Below are 19,196 nucleotides of genomic sequence, written 5' to 3'. Positions count from 1 at the left end.
TTTAAGAATCTGATCAACTATGCTCCTTTGGTGACTCTTAAAGTAGAGCTCTCCACATTCTTTCACTTCAAAGCGCATCTAGAAAATATCTATCTAGCAATCTGGGGTAAAAGAAGGCCCTGGCTAATCTTCCGTTGCATCTCAGCTGCCCAAGGGCTCTGAGCGGGAGGGAGATCAATACATAGCGCACCTGAAACGTGCATTTCTCCACCTGTTGGGGAGCTACAGTACCTTCTCAGTCTCGCACGGCTCACAGTGGACAAAGCAGCTGAAACTCGGAATCCGCTTCTTATCGAGGCAGATAACGGTATCCATTATACTGCCGATACCTTGAGGGGCATAGACGTGGGCATTTTGTCAAAGCGCAGTTAGCAGTAGTATGTAACACCTCCCACATAAAATGCTAATTCTGTATAGCAGGAGCAGTCCTTGAGACAGCTCCGTAAATCACTGGCCTTTCTTTCCCTCTGGCACATGATGTAAATGGTAGTTTGTTCAGATCATAGAGACAAGCCACTCTAAAATGTGACATTCAACTCTGTTAATCTATTTAAAACATTTATATTCTATTCAAGAAGCATTACTTTTTAAAAATCTCTTCACTTTCTTGGGGTGCCTGGGTGGCTCAGTCGGTTAAGCATCCGACTTCAGCTCAGTTTGTGAGTTTGAGCCCCGCGTCAGGCTCTGTGCTGACAGCTCGGAGCCTGGAGCCTGCTTCGGATTCTGTGTCTCCCTCTCTCTCTGTCCCTCCCCCTGCTCACACTCTGTCTGTCTGTCTCTCTCTCTTGCTCAAAAACAAACGTTAAAAAATAATAATAATAAAAATATCTACACTTTCTTGATATAATTATTAGAGTAGATTTTCTTTTTTAAAACTTTTTTTTCCATGAGAAAGCTATCACTTCAAGAAAATGTCAGCATGATTTACTAACAAGAACAAAGTGTCACAGAGGTGATGATGATGCGTGGTCAGCTGGGCTCACTCACTAGTTACGTTTCTTACATTCGCAGCCCAGCCTCGAAGCCTGACGTTCAAGTTCACATCTTGGCAAAATTCATAACATGAACCACCCTCAAAGGGTTAAAAATAAAATATTAAATGTGACTCCCCAGGGATCTTCTTCTTTGTAGCTTTTCCTTAGAAAGAGAAATAGAGTATATTCTTATATACAGAGATAGTTTAGGAGTATTTTCTACCTCAAAGAAAAGACAGTTTCCATGATTCTCTGAAGGAGGAAAATGAGTTTAAATATTTAGAACGCGGTGTTTGGTGTCAGACTTCCTGCGCCCCAGTTTAGTTTCTGATTCTTCTGGTAGTCTTACTTCAGGCAAGTTACTCTTTCTTGCTCTGCTTTTGTCTTCTCATTTGTAAAATGGAGGTGGTTAGCAGCATCAGATAATACATGGAGAGCCTAAAAATAGGATTTGGCACATGGGCAATAATGTTCACTGTTGGCGATGGTTGTTTTGTTGTTACCGAGTATGAATACTGTCTCCTCTGTAGTGCAAACCACCACACAGGGAATACTGGTGGTGCATAATTAATCACATTACTTTTCTCTTGACAGGATGCTCCACACCGCTGGGTATGGAAAGTGGAAAGATAGAAAACAAGCAAATCACAGCTTCCTCATTTAAAAAATCTTGGTGGGGAGATTACTGGGAACCCTTCCGTGCCCGTCTCAATGCCCAGGGCCGTGTGAATGCCTGGCAAGCCAAGGTAAAATAACGCCTATGAGTGGAGTTCTCTCAGCCTTCTAGAAGAAAACCACGGCCCTCACTACAAGGAACATGGGCATCTTGGGAAGCAAGAATATTATCTCCTGTTTCTGCAGATTATGATCCTAGGTCCTTAGACCTAGGATGTCTGTTGACTTGATAGCTGTAGCTCTGACTTTGGCTCAGAGAGAAGTTACCATCTCCTTGGTTTTTGGTCTAGTCTTGATTTAGACGAGGCCGGGCAAATTTTTTCTGCAAAGGGCCAGATAATAAATATTTTCGACTTTGTGAGCCATACATTTCTAGTCATAACTACTCAACTCTGCCACTATAGCAAGAAAGCAGCTATAAACAGTAAGTACATGAGCATGGCTGTATTCCAATAAAACTTTATTTACAAAACAGGCAGGGGGCCAAATATGGCCCTTGGGCTGTAGCTTGCCACCTCTGAATTAAGACAACTTAGTGATAAATGATTTAGATTTCCAACACCTTCTCTCTTTTTTCACAATTTAGCAATATTTTTCATTTTCTTAATAGTGCTATTTAAATATTTTTTGTTCCCATTTTTTAGAATTTTGTGACATTCCTTTGGACAATTGGAGGCACGGTAAAATGCTACAAAACCAGGGTTATAAATCAGTGGCCTAAGTTTAACAAGCATCTTCCAGAGAGTAATATTGCTCCTAATATTAGCCCATTGAGTAATTCCAGTGTCTTAGTTTTTAGGGTAACTGTTAATATTGACTCCTTTTTATTGCACTTTTCAACTGACTTGAAAAATTACGGTGGCATCAGAAACCAGAATAATTCTATCAGTCAACTTAACCCTTCCTTATTTTCTATCTTCCTATGTCCCTCCCTTAAGACACCTACATTCTAGTTCCCTGGACTCCATAGAATTCCAGGTCCTAACCCTAAGTTAGGCTGTCAGAAATGGAAAGAGAGCTGTGGTGGGAGTAGAGAAAGCAGAACAGCTTGGACCCCATACAGACAGTCTTGGGAACTGACATCTGTATCTCAGAACTCATTTCTAGTCCATCACAGACTCACAGAATAGAAGAACAGTGAGGGGGTTACAAAGCATATGGTCCAGACTTTTCCTGTTAAGTTTAAACACAGAGAAGATTGCATCATTTTCGCTTAGTCTGGTGGCAGAATCAGGAAACCCATTCTCCCGATAAACAGTTTAGTGGTCCTTCCGCCATTCAAAACCACCCAAACCCCTTATTATGCACTTTCATGGAGGGGGAAACAGACCTGAAGAAGTTAAAATTAAAAAAGTAATAATGTATTACATTATACTAATATAATTATATAAATAAAATAATAAAAAATGAAAGATTAAGTTACATAGAGATGTCATCCAATTTTTTCCCAGATAACTCTTTAGATCTGTTCATGGTATAGCTGTGTCACCCTACTCCGTATTTTACAACTTTTTGAAATACTTTGCTCTGTATATGATTTGCACTTAGTCTTTGTAATATAATAAGGGTTTCAAAGATGAAATGCGGATTTTAATTTTTAATGCTGTCATTTTAAAATCTGGAATTCTAGGTCAGAACTGTTTCACTTAATCTTCTATTAGGATCATATGTCTTTAAAGAGTCTTTTTAGAGAGGCTAAAAATCTAAGCCAGACCTACGCAAGTACACACACAGACTGAGGTGTCTGTTATGCCTCTGTTATGCCTACGAAAATTTTCATGCCTTCAAAAACCCTCTAGCAATCTATATTCTATATCACCGGTACAACTTTGATTGGATACCATACAGTTTAAAGGTACACTAAGAAACCACCAAATTCCCTTGGGGCGCCTGGGTGGCTCAATTGGTTAAGTGTCCAACTTCGGCTCAGGTCATGATCTCAAGGTTCACAAGCCCATGTCCAGCTCTGGGCTGACAGCTCAGAGCCTGGAGCCTGCTTTGGATTCTGTGTCTCACTCTCTCTTCCCCTCCCCTGCTCTGGCGCTCTCGCTCTCTCTCTCTCTCTCTCCCTCTTCCTCTCTCCCTCTCTCCCTCCCTCCCTCTCTCTCTCTTTCTGTCTCTCAAAAATAAAACATAAACATTAAAAAATTTTCTAAAAAAGAAACCACCAAAGTCCCTAGAGAGTGTTACAAACTTGACAAAAAATTAATTAACATGATAATTTTAATTCGGTTAATTTACTTTAAAAATACATATAGTATATGAGTATATACATATATCTGTGTATAAATATATACACATACATATGTGTACACATAAGTGATGATAAAGAAACATGTCAATATTCACTATTTCATATAGAACTAAATGAGACTATGGGGCATGATAAATCTCCCAAAGGTGAAAATTTCTCTTAGATTACTGTCGTACTCAGTCCTTCTGATCCTCTTTCTCCAAGTATGTATCAGCGAACATATGATTAGGCATTTTGTTAGGCCAGAAGGCAGGACAGCTACCATGCCATAAAGTCCCAGGTATGGCTTTATCAAGGCTCTCAAATATTACATTTATTTGAAATATCAGAAGAGAAGAAATTGGACTTCTCCTCGTTGATATAAGCAATGGGAAGAAAAGTGGGACTTTTCTAAAATAAGTTAAATAGAGGGGCGCCTGGGTGGCTCAGTCGGTTAAGCGTCCGACTTCAGCTCAGGTCATGATCTCACGGTTCGTGAGTTCGAGCCCCACGTCGGGCTCTGTGCTGACAGCTCAGAGCCTGGAGCCTGCTTCACATTCTGTGTCTCCCTCTCTCTCTCTGCCCCTTCCCTGCTCATGCTGTGTCTCTCTCTGTCTCAAAAATAAATAAACATTAAAAAAAATTAAAAAAAAATAAATAAAATAAGTTAAATAGAGATTCTTTCCCTGATACCCTCATGGCATTTACACAAATTTATTTCAGAGAATAATATTTACAGATAACTTAGCAATATGATATTCTTTCTCAAGTAGGATTCATTTATGTGTTCATTCAACAAATATTTGTCGAACACCAACCATGTGCCATGCATTGTGGTAAGTACGTGGAAACAAAACAAATTCCGGCCCTCGAAAAGGAAGGGATACAAAGAAGTAAGTCATTATTGTACAGTGTCTGTGATACTCAAGTAAAAGTTTATATATGTCGGTGACAACAAACACGAAGGAATAGGGAAATCCTCTGAGAGAAAGGATCTTAAGGGATGAGACAGAAAAGAAATCCTCTTGAGCTCTGTACATTTCTGAGTATCTTGGTCTAAAAAAAATCAAAGGTTTTAATTGCCTCATTCATATGTCCTCATCATTTTCACAGGCAAACAACAACAAGCAGTGGTTACAAATTGACCTACTCAAAATCAAGAAAATAACTGCGATTGTAACACAGGGCTGCAAGTCTCTGTCCTCGGAAATGTACGTGAAGAGCTACACCATCCACTACAGCGACCAGGGAGTGGATTGGAAATCGTACAGGCAGAAATCCTCCATGGCAGACAAGGTACCGGCCGGTGTCCCAGCAAAGACAAAGCAGTTCGAAAGCTGCTGTGATGAGAAAAGTACCCTACATTTATTTGCACGTAGCTTTTGGGATTTGACAAATAGGCACAGACAGGCACCTCCTCTCTAAGAATTCTGTGTGGAGAGAGATCCCATGTCTCCCCCTCTTTTTATGAGTACATTAATCCCATCGTGACGGCCCCACCCTCCCGATTTACTCTAATCCTAATTACCCCCCAAAGGCCCCGCCTCTTAATACTATCCCATTGGGGGTTAGGGTGTCGATGTAGGAATCTGAGCGGGATGCAAACATGCAGTCCATAACAGGGTCTAGAAAACTTTCCACCGTGAAATAACATCATGTTGGCATTACCTGGGGTATACTTATTCTTGACTGATGCCCAGCAAATGCCCATGCCCCAAAGCTTTCTGTATCATATTATTAAGCAGGAGACAATTGTTAGCCTCACTGATGAGGAAACTAATTTCCTTCAAGATGAACTACACCATTATTCTCCTTAATTCCCTGTCATATGGTGTTAAGATGCTGCTGGGACAAAACTAAGGACATGAGCCTAATATTCCAGAAATGGAAGTGAGGCTGGAGCCAGGTGGAGGGGCAGCGCAGGAGAAGGGGGCGACATTTACTGACTGCTCAGCTTGGGCTCAGCACTTATTTCAGCAAATGAGTTTGAAGCTCTCTCTCTTTTTAAACTCCTGGGTTGTTTGGTCGCTTGGTTGGTTCAGTTTGTTTTATCTGTCACTGTACCAGGATGTCTTTCTAGCTTGATAAGCATCATTGTCATAAACAAATAGTGATTTAGCTTCCGGTGTATGTAAATCTGGGGGGAACCTGCTGGGAATGCAAAACTGGAAAAGAAAAAGGGGGGGGGGTGCATAAAACACAGTTCAATTGAGGATATAAAGCATTTGGCAAAAAGAATAAGTAAAAACACATATCGTTGCATTTTATTTTAAATGTTGGTGACCACTACTCTCTGGCACTTGTCATATGTGTACATACTTAAAAAAAGTCTTTATAATGCCTTCTGTGAGGTAAACTTTTATTATCCCTATTTTGCCAATGAGGAAATAGAGAATCAGGGAGTATAAGTAACCTGCCAGAAGTCACACAGCTACAAAGGGACCGTGTCAGACGTCAGATTTCTTTATTTTCCCAGCTCGGATCACTGGTGAGGTAGAATCCCTAAAGAGGTCTGTTAGGCACATGATTTCATAATTGACTGAAGATCATCTCTGATCATGATGTCTGTGTTCTTTGTTTTTACAAAAATCACCTATAAGATTTTTATATCTGTTACATCATCATCAAAGATCTTCTCATATTTTCCTTTCAGATTTTCGAAGGAAATAATAATGTCAAAGGACATGTGAAGAATTTTTTCAACCCACCAATTATTTCCAGGTTTATCCGCATCATTCCTAAAACATGGAACCAAAGTATTGCACTTCGCTTGGAACTCTTTGGCTGTGATATTTACTAGAATTGAATATTCAAGGACATAGGAAATATATCAAGCCATTTAGAGCGGGCAATGTATTTTATAGCTATTTTAAATATTAATAATTTTTATTGTTTCCCTTTTCTCTATTAGAGAATAAAATTTTATGTATGAAACTTTCATAATGTAATTCCTTGCTACAATTCAGTGAGATGATGGCTATTATTTATTCAGATATATGGGAAAATATCAAGAACCAACAAACAAATGGCTTATCTGTCAAAATGATTAAAAATGCTATATAAAGTAATATTTATGTAGTTAGCATGCTTCATTATAGTTCTGTTGAAACCTAAAAACACTAGGGGCGCCTGGGTGGCTCAGTCATTTACGCGTCCAACTCCTGATTTCGGCTCAGGTCATGATCTTGCAGTTTGTGGGTTTGAGCCCTGCATCTGGCTCTTTGCTGACAGAGTAGAGCCTGCTTGGGATTCTCTATCTCCCTCTCTTTCTGCCCCTTCCCGCTAGCGTGTGCTTCTCTCTAAGAAATAAACACTTTTTTTTTTTAAACCTGTACACACTAATAAAAGAGATATTACTTTTTTAAGCCATTTATAGACCTGGATAGCTTTCACACCTACCTTAAAAAAAAAACAACAACTATGATTTAAGAGTAAAGGAAACAAATAAAAATTTTAAATGGTTCATTTTTCTTGACATGAAGAGAAAAATATCTTACCATATGAAATAATGAGTCATTAAAATACTCTGCCTTCCTTACGTGACAATGATTTTTCTGACCCTCTATGAGATAAAATGATGTCCAGAGTTAGGGGTCTTTAGATAACAAAACACAACCCAAATAACCATGGGAGAAATGAACCCTTGGCCTCACTCTAGCTGACACTACAATGGTATACTGTTTTTTCAAAGCATAGGTTCACCTAAGGGAAAGCTAAAACCTGTAAAGCAGCATTGGAACCACTGGCCCAAATGCAGCTGTTCCTGCTAAAACTGGCGAGCAATTGTGGCTCTCTTTCAGTGCCCTTCCTTCCAGGGCCCCAACCTCCCCCTCCCTTCCTCAACAACTTCCCCTTTCAGCGCTCCCCTCCATGGGAACTTGGCATCCAATGATCCCATAGATACCGTGAGACTGGGGAGCTCTCTGGTCCATTTCAGCCACATTGGATAGGCAGTCACTGGTAAGACTATCTTTTTGTGGAACAAACCACCCCAAATCTGAATGCTTAAATTTTTTTTTCAACATTTTTATTTATTTTTGGGACAGAGAGAGACAGAGCATGAACGGGGGAGGGGCAGAGAGAGAGGGAGACACAGAATCGGAAACAGGCTCCAGGCTCTGAGCCATCAGCCCAGAGCCTGACGCGGGGCTCGAACTCACGGACTGTGAGATCGTGACCTGGCTGAAGTCGGATGCTTAACCGACTGCGCCACCCAGGCGCCCCACCAAATCTGAATGCTTAAAGCAACACGTTTATTCTTTCTCATGATTCTGTGGGTTGACTGGGCTCGGCTGGGTGGTTTGACTCCTGACTACATTGTGGGGATATCCAGTGAGGTCATAGGCAGGGCTGGAGGCAGAGTCATCAGAAGGCTCAACGGGACATTGAAACAGCTGATCTTATGTCACTCCTCAAGTGGTTTCAGGTCATTTCCTCATGACGTGGCAGTCAAGTGGTCCATCCGTTTGCTGTCTCCGATAGGAGAGCTGGGCTTCATGTAAGGTGGTTCGGGCTCCTCAAAGCAAGTGTTCATGGTTTAGGAAGCAGAAGTTGCCAGTCCTCTTAAAGGTAAGGCCTGGAACTGGCACAGCCTCACTCTGCGGTGTCCTATTGGTTAACACAAGTCACAGGTGCATCCCAAGGAGTAGAATTCATTGGGAACATCTTTAGATACTAACTATCAGAGTTACCTATTGCATCCATGGGTGGGCTGAGTCCTGTGAATGCATAGGGGAACTTCAAACATCCACAAAATATGGCTTTCTCCCCCCCCCACACCTTTATTAAAATATATTTGACAAAACTGTAATATGTTTAAGTGCAGAACTTGATGATTTGACATATGTAAATGATTCCCATTGTCAAGGATTCGCATTGTAAAGGATTCCCATTGTCAAGTTAATTAACTCATCATCCCCTCACAGTTACTGTTTTGTTTTGTTTTGTTTTGGTCAGAATGCTTAAGATCTACTATCTTAGAAAATTTCAAATATAAAATACAGTATTATCAACTATAGCCTCCATGCTATATATTAAATCCTCAGAACTTATTCATCCTATAATTGAAAGTTTATACCCTTTTTACCAGGTTCTCCCCCATTTCTTCCACTTGCCAGCCCCTGGCATCACCATTCTACTCTTTGCTTCTATGACTTCAACTTTTTATTTTAATTCTGAATAGTGATACCATGCAGTATTGGTCTTTGTCTAGCTTGTTTCACTTAGCATAATGACCTCCGGGTTCATCCATGTTGTCACAAATGGCAAGATTTCCTTCTTTTTTAAGGCTTCATAATATTCCATTGTATATATACCACATTTTTTTTATCCATTCATCTATTGACATACACTTAAGCTGTTTCCATAGCTTGACTATCATGAATAATGCTGCAATGAACATGGGAATATACATATCTTTTAAGCAGATGATTTGGTTTCCTTTGTACATATATCTACAAATGAGATTGCTAAATAATATGATACAGTAGTTTTGTCTTTAATTTCTTGAGGAAGTGCTATACTGTTTTCCATAGAGGCTGTACCAGTTCACATTCCTACCCAAAGTGTGCATCTTCACCAGGATTTGTTGTCTTTTGTCATTTTGATAATAGCCATTCTAACCAAGTATGAGCTTATATCTCATTATGGTTCTGAATTTGCATTTCCTTGATGACTAGTGATGTTGAGCATATTTTCACTGGCCATTTCATCTATTGGCCATTTATATGTCTTCTTTGAAAAATGTATACTCAGATCCTTTGCCCATTTTTTTATTTGGGTTATTTGGGTTTTTTGCTATTGAGTTGTATGAATTCCTTGTGTATTTTGGATATTAATCCCTTATCAGATATGTGGTTTGCAAATATCTTCTCCAATTCAGTACATTGTGTTTTCATTTTGTTGGTAGTTTCCTTTTATGCCCAGAAGACTTTGAGTTGGGTGTAGTCCCACTTGTTTACTTTATGCTTTTTGGTGTCATATCCAAAAAATCATTGCCAAGGCCAATGTCAAAGACCTTATCTTCAATGCTCTAGGAGTTTTATGATATCAGATCTTATATTTGGGTCTTTAACCCATTTTGAGTTGGTTTTTCTGTATGGTGTAAGCTAATGGTCCAATTTCATTCATTTGCATGTAGATACCAACACACTTATTAAAGAGACTATCCTACTCCCATTGTGTATTTCTGGCATCTTTGTCAAAAATTGACCATACATGCATGGGTTTATTTCTGGGCTCTCTATTCTGTTCATTGATCTATGTCTGTTTTTATGCCAATATCCTACTGCTTTGATTACTATAAATTTGTAATGTAGCTTGAAATCAACTAGTGCGATGTTTCTGCCTTGCTCTTCTTCCCCATGATTGCTTTGGACATTTGGAATCTTTTGTGGTTCTAGATGAATTTTAGGATTTTCCCCCTATTTTTGTGGAAAATGTCATTGGAACTTTGATAGGGACTGCACTGAATCTATAGATCACTTTGGGTGGTGTGGACACTTTAGCAATACAAATTCTTATAAGCCATGAGAGGTTAAATAAATTTAACCAAGGTGGTTAAATTTATTTGGTTAAATTTAACCACCTTGCTTAAATTTATTCCTAAGTATTTTATTCTTTCAATCCTATTGTAAATGGGACTTTTTTCTTAATGTCTCTTTCCAATAGTTTGTTGTTAGTATATAGAAATGCAACTGATTTTTGCATATTGATTTTGTATCCTGCAACTTTGATGAATTTACTAGCTCTAATTATAATATATAAAATACGTAACACCATAATAATAGTGCTTTTGTGTTGTCTTTAGTGTTTTCTATATATAACATCATGTCTTCTGCAAATAGAGACAATTTTACTTCCTCCTTTCTCATCCTTTCATTTCTTTTTCTTGCCTAATTGCCCTGGCCAGGACTACTAGTACTATTAAAAAAAATTTTTTTTAACATTTACTTACGATTGAGAGACAGAGAGATACAGAGCATGAGCAGGGGAGGGGCAGAGGGAGGGGGAGACACAGAATCTGAAGCAGGCTCCAGGCCCTGAGCTGTCAGCCCAGAGCCCGACGCGGGGCTCAAACTCACAAACTGCAAGATCATGACCTGAGCCGAAGTCAGCCACCTAACCGACTGAGCCACCGAGGCGCCCTTATCAGCATTATTTTAAATAAAAGAGGCAAGTGTGGGCATGCCTGTCTTGCTCCTGATCTTAAAAGAAAAGCTTTCAGCTTTTCACCAATGAATATGATGCTAGCTATTGGCTTGCCATATTTGGATGGTCTTTTTATGTTGAAGTAACATTTCTTCCATACATACTTGAGAGTTTTTATCATGAAAAGATGTTGAATTTTGTTAAATGCTTTTACTGCATCTATTTAAGTGATATTGTAATATGGATTCTTCATTTTGTTGATGTAGCATACCACAATTATTGAAAGCATACATTGAACTATCCTTGCATCCCAAGAAAATCCCACTTGATCAAGGTGTATGATCCTTATATTGTATTCTCAAATTCATAATGTTTTGTTGAAGATTTTTGCATCTGTATTCATCAGGGATATTGGATTGTAATTTTCTTTTTTTGCATGTCTTTGTCTGGCTTTGGTATGAGGGCAATGCTGGGCTCATAAAATGAGTTTGGGAGAGTATCATCCTGTTTAATTGTTTGTAAGAGTTTGAGAAGGATTGGTGTTAATTCTTGCTCAAATATTTGGTCCATGAAGCTGTTTCGTCCTGGGCTTCCCTTTGTTGGGTGGCTTTTGATTACTGCTTCAATCTCCTCACTCGTTCTGTTCAGATTTTCTATTTCTTCATGATTCAGTCTTGGTAGGTTAGATGTTCCCAGCAATTTTTTTTAATATATATTTTTTATTTTTTAATGTTTATTTTTGAGAGAGAGACTGAGTGCAAGCCGGGGAGGGGCAGAGACAGAAAGGGAGACACAGAATCCAAGGCAGGCTCCAGGCTCTGAGCTGTCAGCACAGAGCCTGACATGGGACTTGAACTCATGAATCGTGAGATCATGACCTGACTCAAAACAGGAGTCAGATGTTTAACAGATTGAACCACCCAGATGCCCCGTTCCCATAAATTGATTAATTTCTTCTGGGTTGTCCAATTTCTTGGTGTGTAATTGTTCATAATAGTTTCTTGTAATCTTTAGTATATCTGTGATATCAGTTGTAATGTGTCTTCTTTCACTTACGATCCTATATTTATTTGAGCCTTACTTCTTTTTGTCTTAGTTTAGCCAAAGTTTTGTGAATTTTATCTTTTCAAAAAATCAGCTCTTAGTTTCACGGATCTTTTCTATTGCCATTCTAGTCTATATTTTCTTTATGTCCACTGTCTTCTTTCCTTCTACTAACTGTGGGCTTGGTTTGTTCTTCTCTTTCTAGTTCTTTGAGACGTAGTGTTAGGTTTATTTGAGATTTTCTTTTTTCTTAACATAGGCATTTATCACTATAAATTTCCCTCTTAGAACTGCTTCTGCTGCATCTCATAAGTTTGGGTCTGTTGTGTTTCTATTTTCATATGTCTCAAGTTATTTTTTGACTTCCCATTTGATTTCTTCTCTTATTCATCAGTTGCTCAGGAGCATGTTGTTTAATCTCTATGTGTGAATTTTTATTCTCTTCTTGGAACTGATTTCTAGTTTCATGCCCTTATGGTTGGAAAAGGTGCTAGATATGATTCTGACCTTCTTAAATTTACGAAGACTTGTTTTGTGGCCTAACGTATGATCCCTCCTAGAAAATGTTCCATGTGTGCTTGAGAAAGGTGTAGCCTGCTGCTGTTGGTTACAGTGTTCTGTAAATGTCTGTGAGGTCCATCTGATTTTATGCCTGGATGATTTGTCCATTGTTGAAAGTGGGATGCTGAAGTCTCCTACTATTATTGTACTGCTATTTCTCCCTTCAGATCTGTTAATAACTGTTTCTTATTTGTAGGTGCCTAATGTTGGGTGCATAAGTATTTACAGTGATTATATCTTTTGGATGAGTTCACCCCTTTATCATTATATACTTATTTTTCCTGTTGGTTTAGGCTTAATGTTTATTTAGTCTGATATAAATATAGCTACCCTGCTCTGTTTATATTTGCATGGGAAAATCTTTTTTCATCTCTTCTTTTTCAGCCTACATGTGTCCTTAAAGCTGAAGTTATTCTTTTATAGGTAGTATGTAGTTGGCTCTTTTTTTTATGTTTATTCATTTTTGAAAGACAGAGAGAGACAGAGCACAAGCAGGGGTGGGACGGATAGAGAGGGCAACACAGAATCCGAAGCAGCCTCCAGGCTCTGAGCTGTCAGCACAGAGCCCGACGCAGGGCTCAAACTCACGAACCGCGAGATCATGACCTGAGCCAAAGTTGGACGCTCAACCGACTGAGCCACCCAGGTGCCCCTAGTTGGCTCTTATTTTATATCCATTGGCAACTCTATGTCTTTTGACTGGAGAATTTATAGTCCATTCATATTTACAGTAATTATTGATAGATACAAGCTTAATATTTCCATTTTGTTCATTGTTTCTGGCCATTTATGTGTCCCACTTTTGTTCCACTCTTGCTTTCTTCCTTTGTGATTTGATGGTTTTCTGTAGTATGCTTTGATTCCTTTCTCTTTATCCTTTGCATATCTACTAAAGGTTTTGTTTTGTAGTTACCATAAGGCTTATACATAACATCTTGTATGTATAATGGTCTATTTTAATCCGATAACAACTTACAAACACACGCAGTCTCTACATTTGTATGTCCCCCCCCTTTTGTTACTGATGTCACAATTTAAATCTTTTAATACTATGTGTCCATTAACAAATTACTGTAGCTATAGTTATTTTAAGACTTTCGTCTTTTAGGGCTTACACCTTTGTTGTAACAATTTACACATCCTCATACAATACTAGCATATCCTAAATTTAGCTCCATATTTACTTTTGACAGCGAGTTTTACACTTTCTTGTATTTTCATATTAGTAGTTGGCATCTCTTCATTTCAACTTGAAGAACTACCCTTAACATTTCTTGTAAGGCCGATCTAGTAATGATGAGCTCCTTCAGCTTCTGTTTGGGAAAATCTCTCTCCAATTCTGAAGGACATTTTGCTGGGCTGAGTATTCTTGGCTGGCTGTTTCTTGTTTGTTGTTGCTGTTTTTGTTGTTGTTTAGAACTCTGAATATATCATCCCACTCTCCTCTGGCCTATAAGGTTTCTGCTGAACAACCTGATGACAGTTTTATGGGGGATCCCTTGTACACAACAAGTCACTTTTATGTTGCTGATTTTAAGATTCTCTCATTTTCTTTAACATTTGACAATACAAGTATAGTGTGTCTTGGCGTGGGTCTCTTTTGGATTTGTCTCTTTGGTAATATTTGAGCTTCCTTGATCTGGATGTTTCTCTCCTCAGGTTTGAGATGTCTTAAGCCATTGTTTCTTTGAATCAGCTTCTTGTCCCTTTCCCTCTCTTCTCCTTCTCAGATACCTATGATACATCTACTGGTCCGCTTGATGGTGTCCTATATGTCCCTTAAACTATCTTAATTCTTTCTTAATTTTTCCTCTTCCTCTGATTGGACGATTTTCACTGCCTTGACTTTGAGCTCACTGATCCTTTCTTCCACTTGATCTAGTCTGCCATTGAACCCCTCTATTGAAGTATTAAGTTATTGTATTCTTTAGCTCTGTGACTACCATTTGGCACTTTTTCATATTTTCCATCTCTTTGTTGAAATCCACACATCTTTATGACCATTAGCTTGAACTCTGTCAGGTAAATCACATATCTATTTCATTAAGGTTGGTCTCCAAAAATTGGTCTTATTCTTTTGTTTGGAATACATTTCCCTGATTCTTCATTTTCCTTGGCTCTCTGAATTGTCTGTGCATTAGATGAAATAGCCACCCCACCTAGTCTTGACTGACTAGACTGTGTAGTTGATTAGCAAGGTCAGCCTAGCCTGACGTTATTGTTGCTTCTCAAATCTCTGTGACTGTCCATCCTGCTGCCTTTGTTTTTATGGGTCCCAGTAGATTGGGGTGATCCATTATAGTCCCAAAGATATGGGAAATGCCCACATGCCTTTTCAGTTTCATGGACTATTAATTGTCTGCCCCATCATCCCACCAATTCAGGGTAGTTGGAAGCCTGACCTTCAGGCAGAAGCTGGGAAAGTCAGGTTATTAGATGTACAGTCTAGTCCCTATCAGGAAGAAACTGGGAACCGGGTATTTTTGCTTACTCTGTGCTGAGCTACAGAAAAGTTGGTAGAGGTGCTTGTATACCCATATAAAGTCATCTCTTTGCATTGTGTGGTTCTGGGGGACTTGTGAGTGCTAAGCTCTGGCAGCCCCAGAGCTAGATCATTCAGGAGCCAGTCCCTCATGTAGCAACTATAGCATTTGGGGTGCTACATGAGTGGACATGCTCCTTCCAGGGAGAAGCTGGAGCCTTGGTTTTACTGCTGGACAAGTTGAAGAAAGATGGTAGGGGACATTCCCACCAGCTCTTTCAGGCTCCTGAGAGGATCCCAGTCCGCTCCCCCATGCAGTGTAACTAGAAGCCAGAACCTCAAACAGCAGCTAGGAAAATATCCAGTCCAATGCACTCTAGGGAGAAACTGGGAGTTGAATGTTTTTGCCTCTTCCTTCTGTACTGAGCCAGGGAAGGGAGAGCTGCAAAAAGTGCTTGTGTGCCCATTTAAAAACTGCTTTGTTTCATATGGTCCTAGGGGACTTCTAAATGCCGAGCCCTGGTGGCTATTAGAGTCAGTGACTTCAGAACCTGTTCCTAGGGTGACAGCTGCAAAACTTGGAGCGCTTTATGTGTGGGCACTTTCCTTCCAGGAAGAAGCTGGCAACTTGTTTGTTGCTGTCGTTGTTGTTGAAATGAGCCAGAGGGAGAATGTGGGACAAGTGCCTACCAGCTTTTTAGGGCTCCTGGGAGGATCGCAGCCAGCACCCAGAAACAGACTGATTAGAAGCCAGACCCTCATGGCGCAGCTAGGAAATTGTGCTCTCAAAATCCTTCCAGGGAGAAATGAGGAGATGGTAATCTTTGCCTGGTCGGTGTGCGCTGAGCCCTGGGAAGAGCTGTAGGGCGTGTTTAACAACTGCTTCTTTGTTTGGTATGGCCCTGTGGGACTCTTGAATGCCAAGCCCTGTTGGCTCCCTGAGCTAAGAGACTTGGGGACCCATGCGTCGCATAGTAGCCTTAAAACTGGAGCACTCGATGTGTGGTCCAAACCCTTCACTCACAGGGAGGCTGGGAGCTGTGGGTTCCCTCCCAATCATAAGGCTCTGTGCCAGGGGTGGGGTGTATGGTGTGTGTCTCAGCCTTTCCTACCCACTTTCATGTGGGTGTTTTCTCAATAAGCTGATGTGAAGGGATTACTCAGTTGGTTTTTAGATTTCTCTCAGAGGGAAATGACCCGTGTGTAGCTATACCTTTGGCAAATCCATGGCAGGAGGGAAAGTCAGGAGCCTCCCATCCTGTCACCTTGGTCGATCTAAAACGTTGGCTTTCTAATACTGTATGTTCATTATTTCTGTCTTTTAATGAGGCATGTCAGTGTTCCACCAGTATTTCTCTGATGTTCATTCTGTTAAGAGCAAAAGAGAGTGTCTGAATATAAAATAAAAATTCCTTTGGTCTCTGCAGGGCCAGCCTCGCGGGTGTGCGATCTGCTCAAAGAGCCCCCATGCTCAGAGGGGCCCCCATGCTTAGTTTAATGCTCCATCATCTTGCTTTTGAAATTCTTAATAATTTTTTAACAAGGAGGCTGCCATTTTTATTTTGCAAATTATGTAGCTAGTCATGGTCTGTCTACTGAAGAAGTGGGCAGGATCTCTCCAGATCTAGAATCTACCAAGATATAAGAGGGACAAGAAAATCACATGGAATAATAAGTAGGGGATGAGACGATGGTGGAGCATGAGCTCCAACTTCGTTATCCTATATGTGAGAAGAATGTCTCCAAAGGTTAAACAACTTGCCTGAAACTACTGCTTGTTTGTGTCAGAGGTGAAACTAAAAACCAGGTGATCAGACTCCCAGACTCTTTTTCAGTCTGGTTTCTCTTCCATAGAATGGAAAAATTGTAACATTTATAAGTCATCCCCTCCCCCACCGACAGGTAGACATGAATTATTAATTATTAACATATAAATATTAATTAATAAAGCCTATTAATCTGAACAATACTTGTTTGGGGATCAATGAGATGTTTGGGTTAAATCTGATGCTCTGTGGGAAAATGAAAACCCCTCTTTGAAATAAAAAGCATTTTCTGTATTTTTATTCCTCTCTTTGAAGTCATTTATATGATATTACAACTTTTGTTGTATAGTATATCCTCCACTGACATATCACTGTCCACTGTTGTATCATAATTGGTTTCTATGTAAGGGAGCTAAGTGACTCACAGTGGAATCATGACTTGAAGAAACTAACAGATAAAATCCTAAATGTTACCAATAATCATAATTGAAAATTAGAAAAGAGGGTCTGTGAGTATATCACAAATATGAAAAGGTCAGAGGAAAAGAATTACTGCTCTAGAATTTTTTTCAAGCTGTTAAAAGAAATTACAAACTTCATTGTTTTTAAGAATAACTTTGAATAATCATAATTATTTGAGTTCAGGACCAGTCTGGCAAACTTGGGGAAAACGCATTAACCAAACAGCTTGAATCCTCTAGAGTTTTACCATTTACTTCTCTAGATAGGCCAAGAAAGTGCAATTCATGGGTCAGTGCATTTGGTTTCTATAACTGGCACATGCCCTAACACACACTTAAAAATATCTGTGATTTCTATGCTACCATTTTTTCTTCGCATTTTTTCCTAATAGCAAGTGATTTTATGGAAAATTCAGAATGCCTAATTCTTCTAAGTTCTTATGTTGTCAGAGACTAGAGATGGGACAAGCAATAAGACACAGGCAGATAAAATGACTGTGTGGAGTGACATTTACATTGTCAATGCCCAGATAGTAAGAAGTTTTTTACATCTAGGTACTGTAGATATAAGATTTGCTATCTCTGGGTTGTATGAACTGTCCTCACCAAAGATACTTATGTATTTTGCATTTGGTATATGGAAAGAAAAAAACAGTATTAGCATCCCTAGATGTACCACCATGTTAATTTGCTTTTTAAAAACATTTATTTAGCACACGACAAAGTTGTATTTAAAATTTTTTTTTTTCAACGTTTATTTATTTTTGGGACAGAGAGAGACAGAGCATGAACGGGTGAGGGGCAGAGAGAGAGAGGGAGACACAGAATCGGAAACAGGCTCCAGGCTCCGAGCCATCAGCCCAGAGCCTGATGCGGGGCTCGAACTCACAGACCGCGAGATCGTGACCTGGCTGAAGTCGGATGCTTAACCGACTGCGCCACCCAGGCGCCCCGACAAAGTTGTATTTATACAAAAAAGTACTATGATAGGAATTATAGGGGAGAGTATATTTTAAAAAATAAAAGACATTGCTCTGGCTCTTTTAACATGTATTAGCTATTTGTATAGAAAAGACAAACATAAGAAGTCAATACAACACCAAAAGAAAAAGCTTTTGCATAGCAAAGGAAATGGTCAACAAAACAAAAAGTCAACCTACTAAATGGTAGAAAATACTTGAAAATGATATATCCAATAAGGGGTTAACATCCAAAATAACTTACACAACTCAACAAAAAAATCTGATTTAAAAAATGGGCAAAATGGGGCGTCTGGGTGGCTCAGTTAAGCATCCAACTCTTGATCTCGGCTCATGTCTTGATCTCAAGGTTGTAGGCCTGAGCCCCACATTGGGCTCTGTGCTCGGCGAGGAGCCGACTTTAAAAAACTATATATGGGCAAAGGACCTGAACAGACATTTTTCCAAAGAAGACATACAGATGGCCAACAGACACATGAAAAGATGTTCAACATCACTCATCATCATGGAAATGCAAATCAAAACCACAATGAGATATCACCTCACACCTGTCAGAATGTCCAGAACTTTATTTTTGAGACAGAGACAGAGCATGAACAGGGGAGGGTCAGAGAGAGAGGGAGACACAGAATCAGAAGCAGGCTCCGGGCTCAGAGCTGTCAGCACAGAGCCCGACGCGGGGCTTGAACTCACGGACCATGAGATCATGACCTGAGCCGAAGTCGGACACTTAACCGACTGAGCCACCCAGGCGCCCCCAGAGTGTCCAGAACTTTAAAAGACAACAAATAACAAGAGTTGACAAAGATGTGGAGAAAAGGGAACACTTGTGCAACTGTTAGTAGGAGTGTAAATTGGGGCAGCCACTGTG

At 39.7% G+C, this 19,196-nt stretch overlaps 1 protein-coding gene across 1 annotated transcript in view; it reads left to right on the top strand.

Annotated features, from left to right (window-relative positions):
- F5 (coagulation factor V) overlaps nucleotides 1-6,950 on the top strand; it is a 76,206-nt gene extending 69,256 nt beyond the window's left edge. Inside the window, exons 23-25 of the mRNA XM_043567951.1 lie at nucleotides 1,569-1,720; nucleotides 4,996-5,178; nucleotides 6,536-6,950. Of these exons, the coding sequence (XP_043423886.1) occupies nucleotides 1,569-1,720; nucleotides 4,996-5,178; nucleotides 6,536-6,682 (482 nt within the window). The 3' untranslated portion in view covers nucleotides 6,683-6,950. The remainder of the gene's footprint in view (nucleotides 1-1,568; nucleotides 1,721-4,995; nucleotides 5,179-6,535) is intronic.
- Nucleotides 6,951-19,196: the final 12,246 nt, after the last annotated feature.

The sequence above is a fragment of the Prionailurus bengalensis genome, chromosome E4 (assembly GCF_016509475.1).
Source record: "Prionailurus bengalensis isolate Pbe53 chromosome E4, Fcat_Pben_1.1_paternal_pri, whole genome shotgun sequence".
Lineage (NCBI taxonomy): Eukaryota > Metazoa > Chordata > Mammalia > Carnivora > Felidae > Prionailurus > Prionailurus bengalensis.
This window is presented reverse-complemented; position numbering and strand designations above follow the sequence as displayed.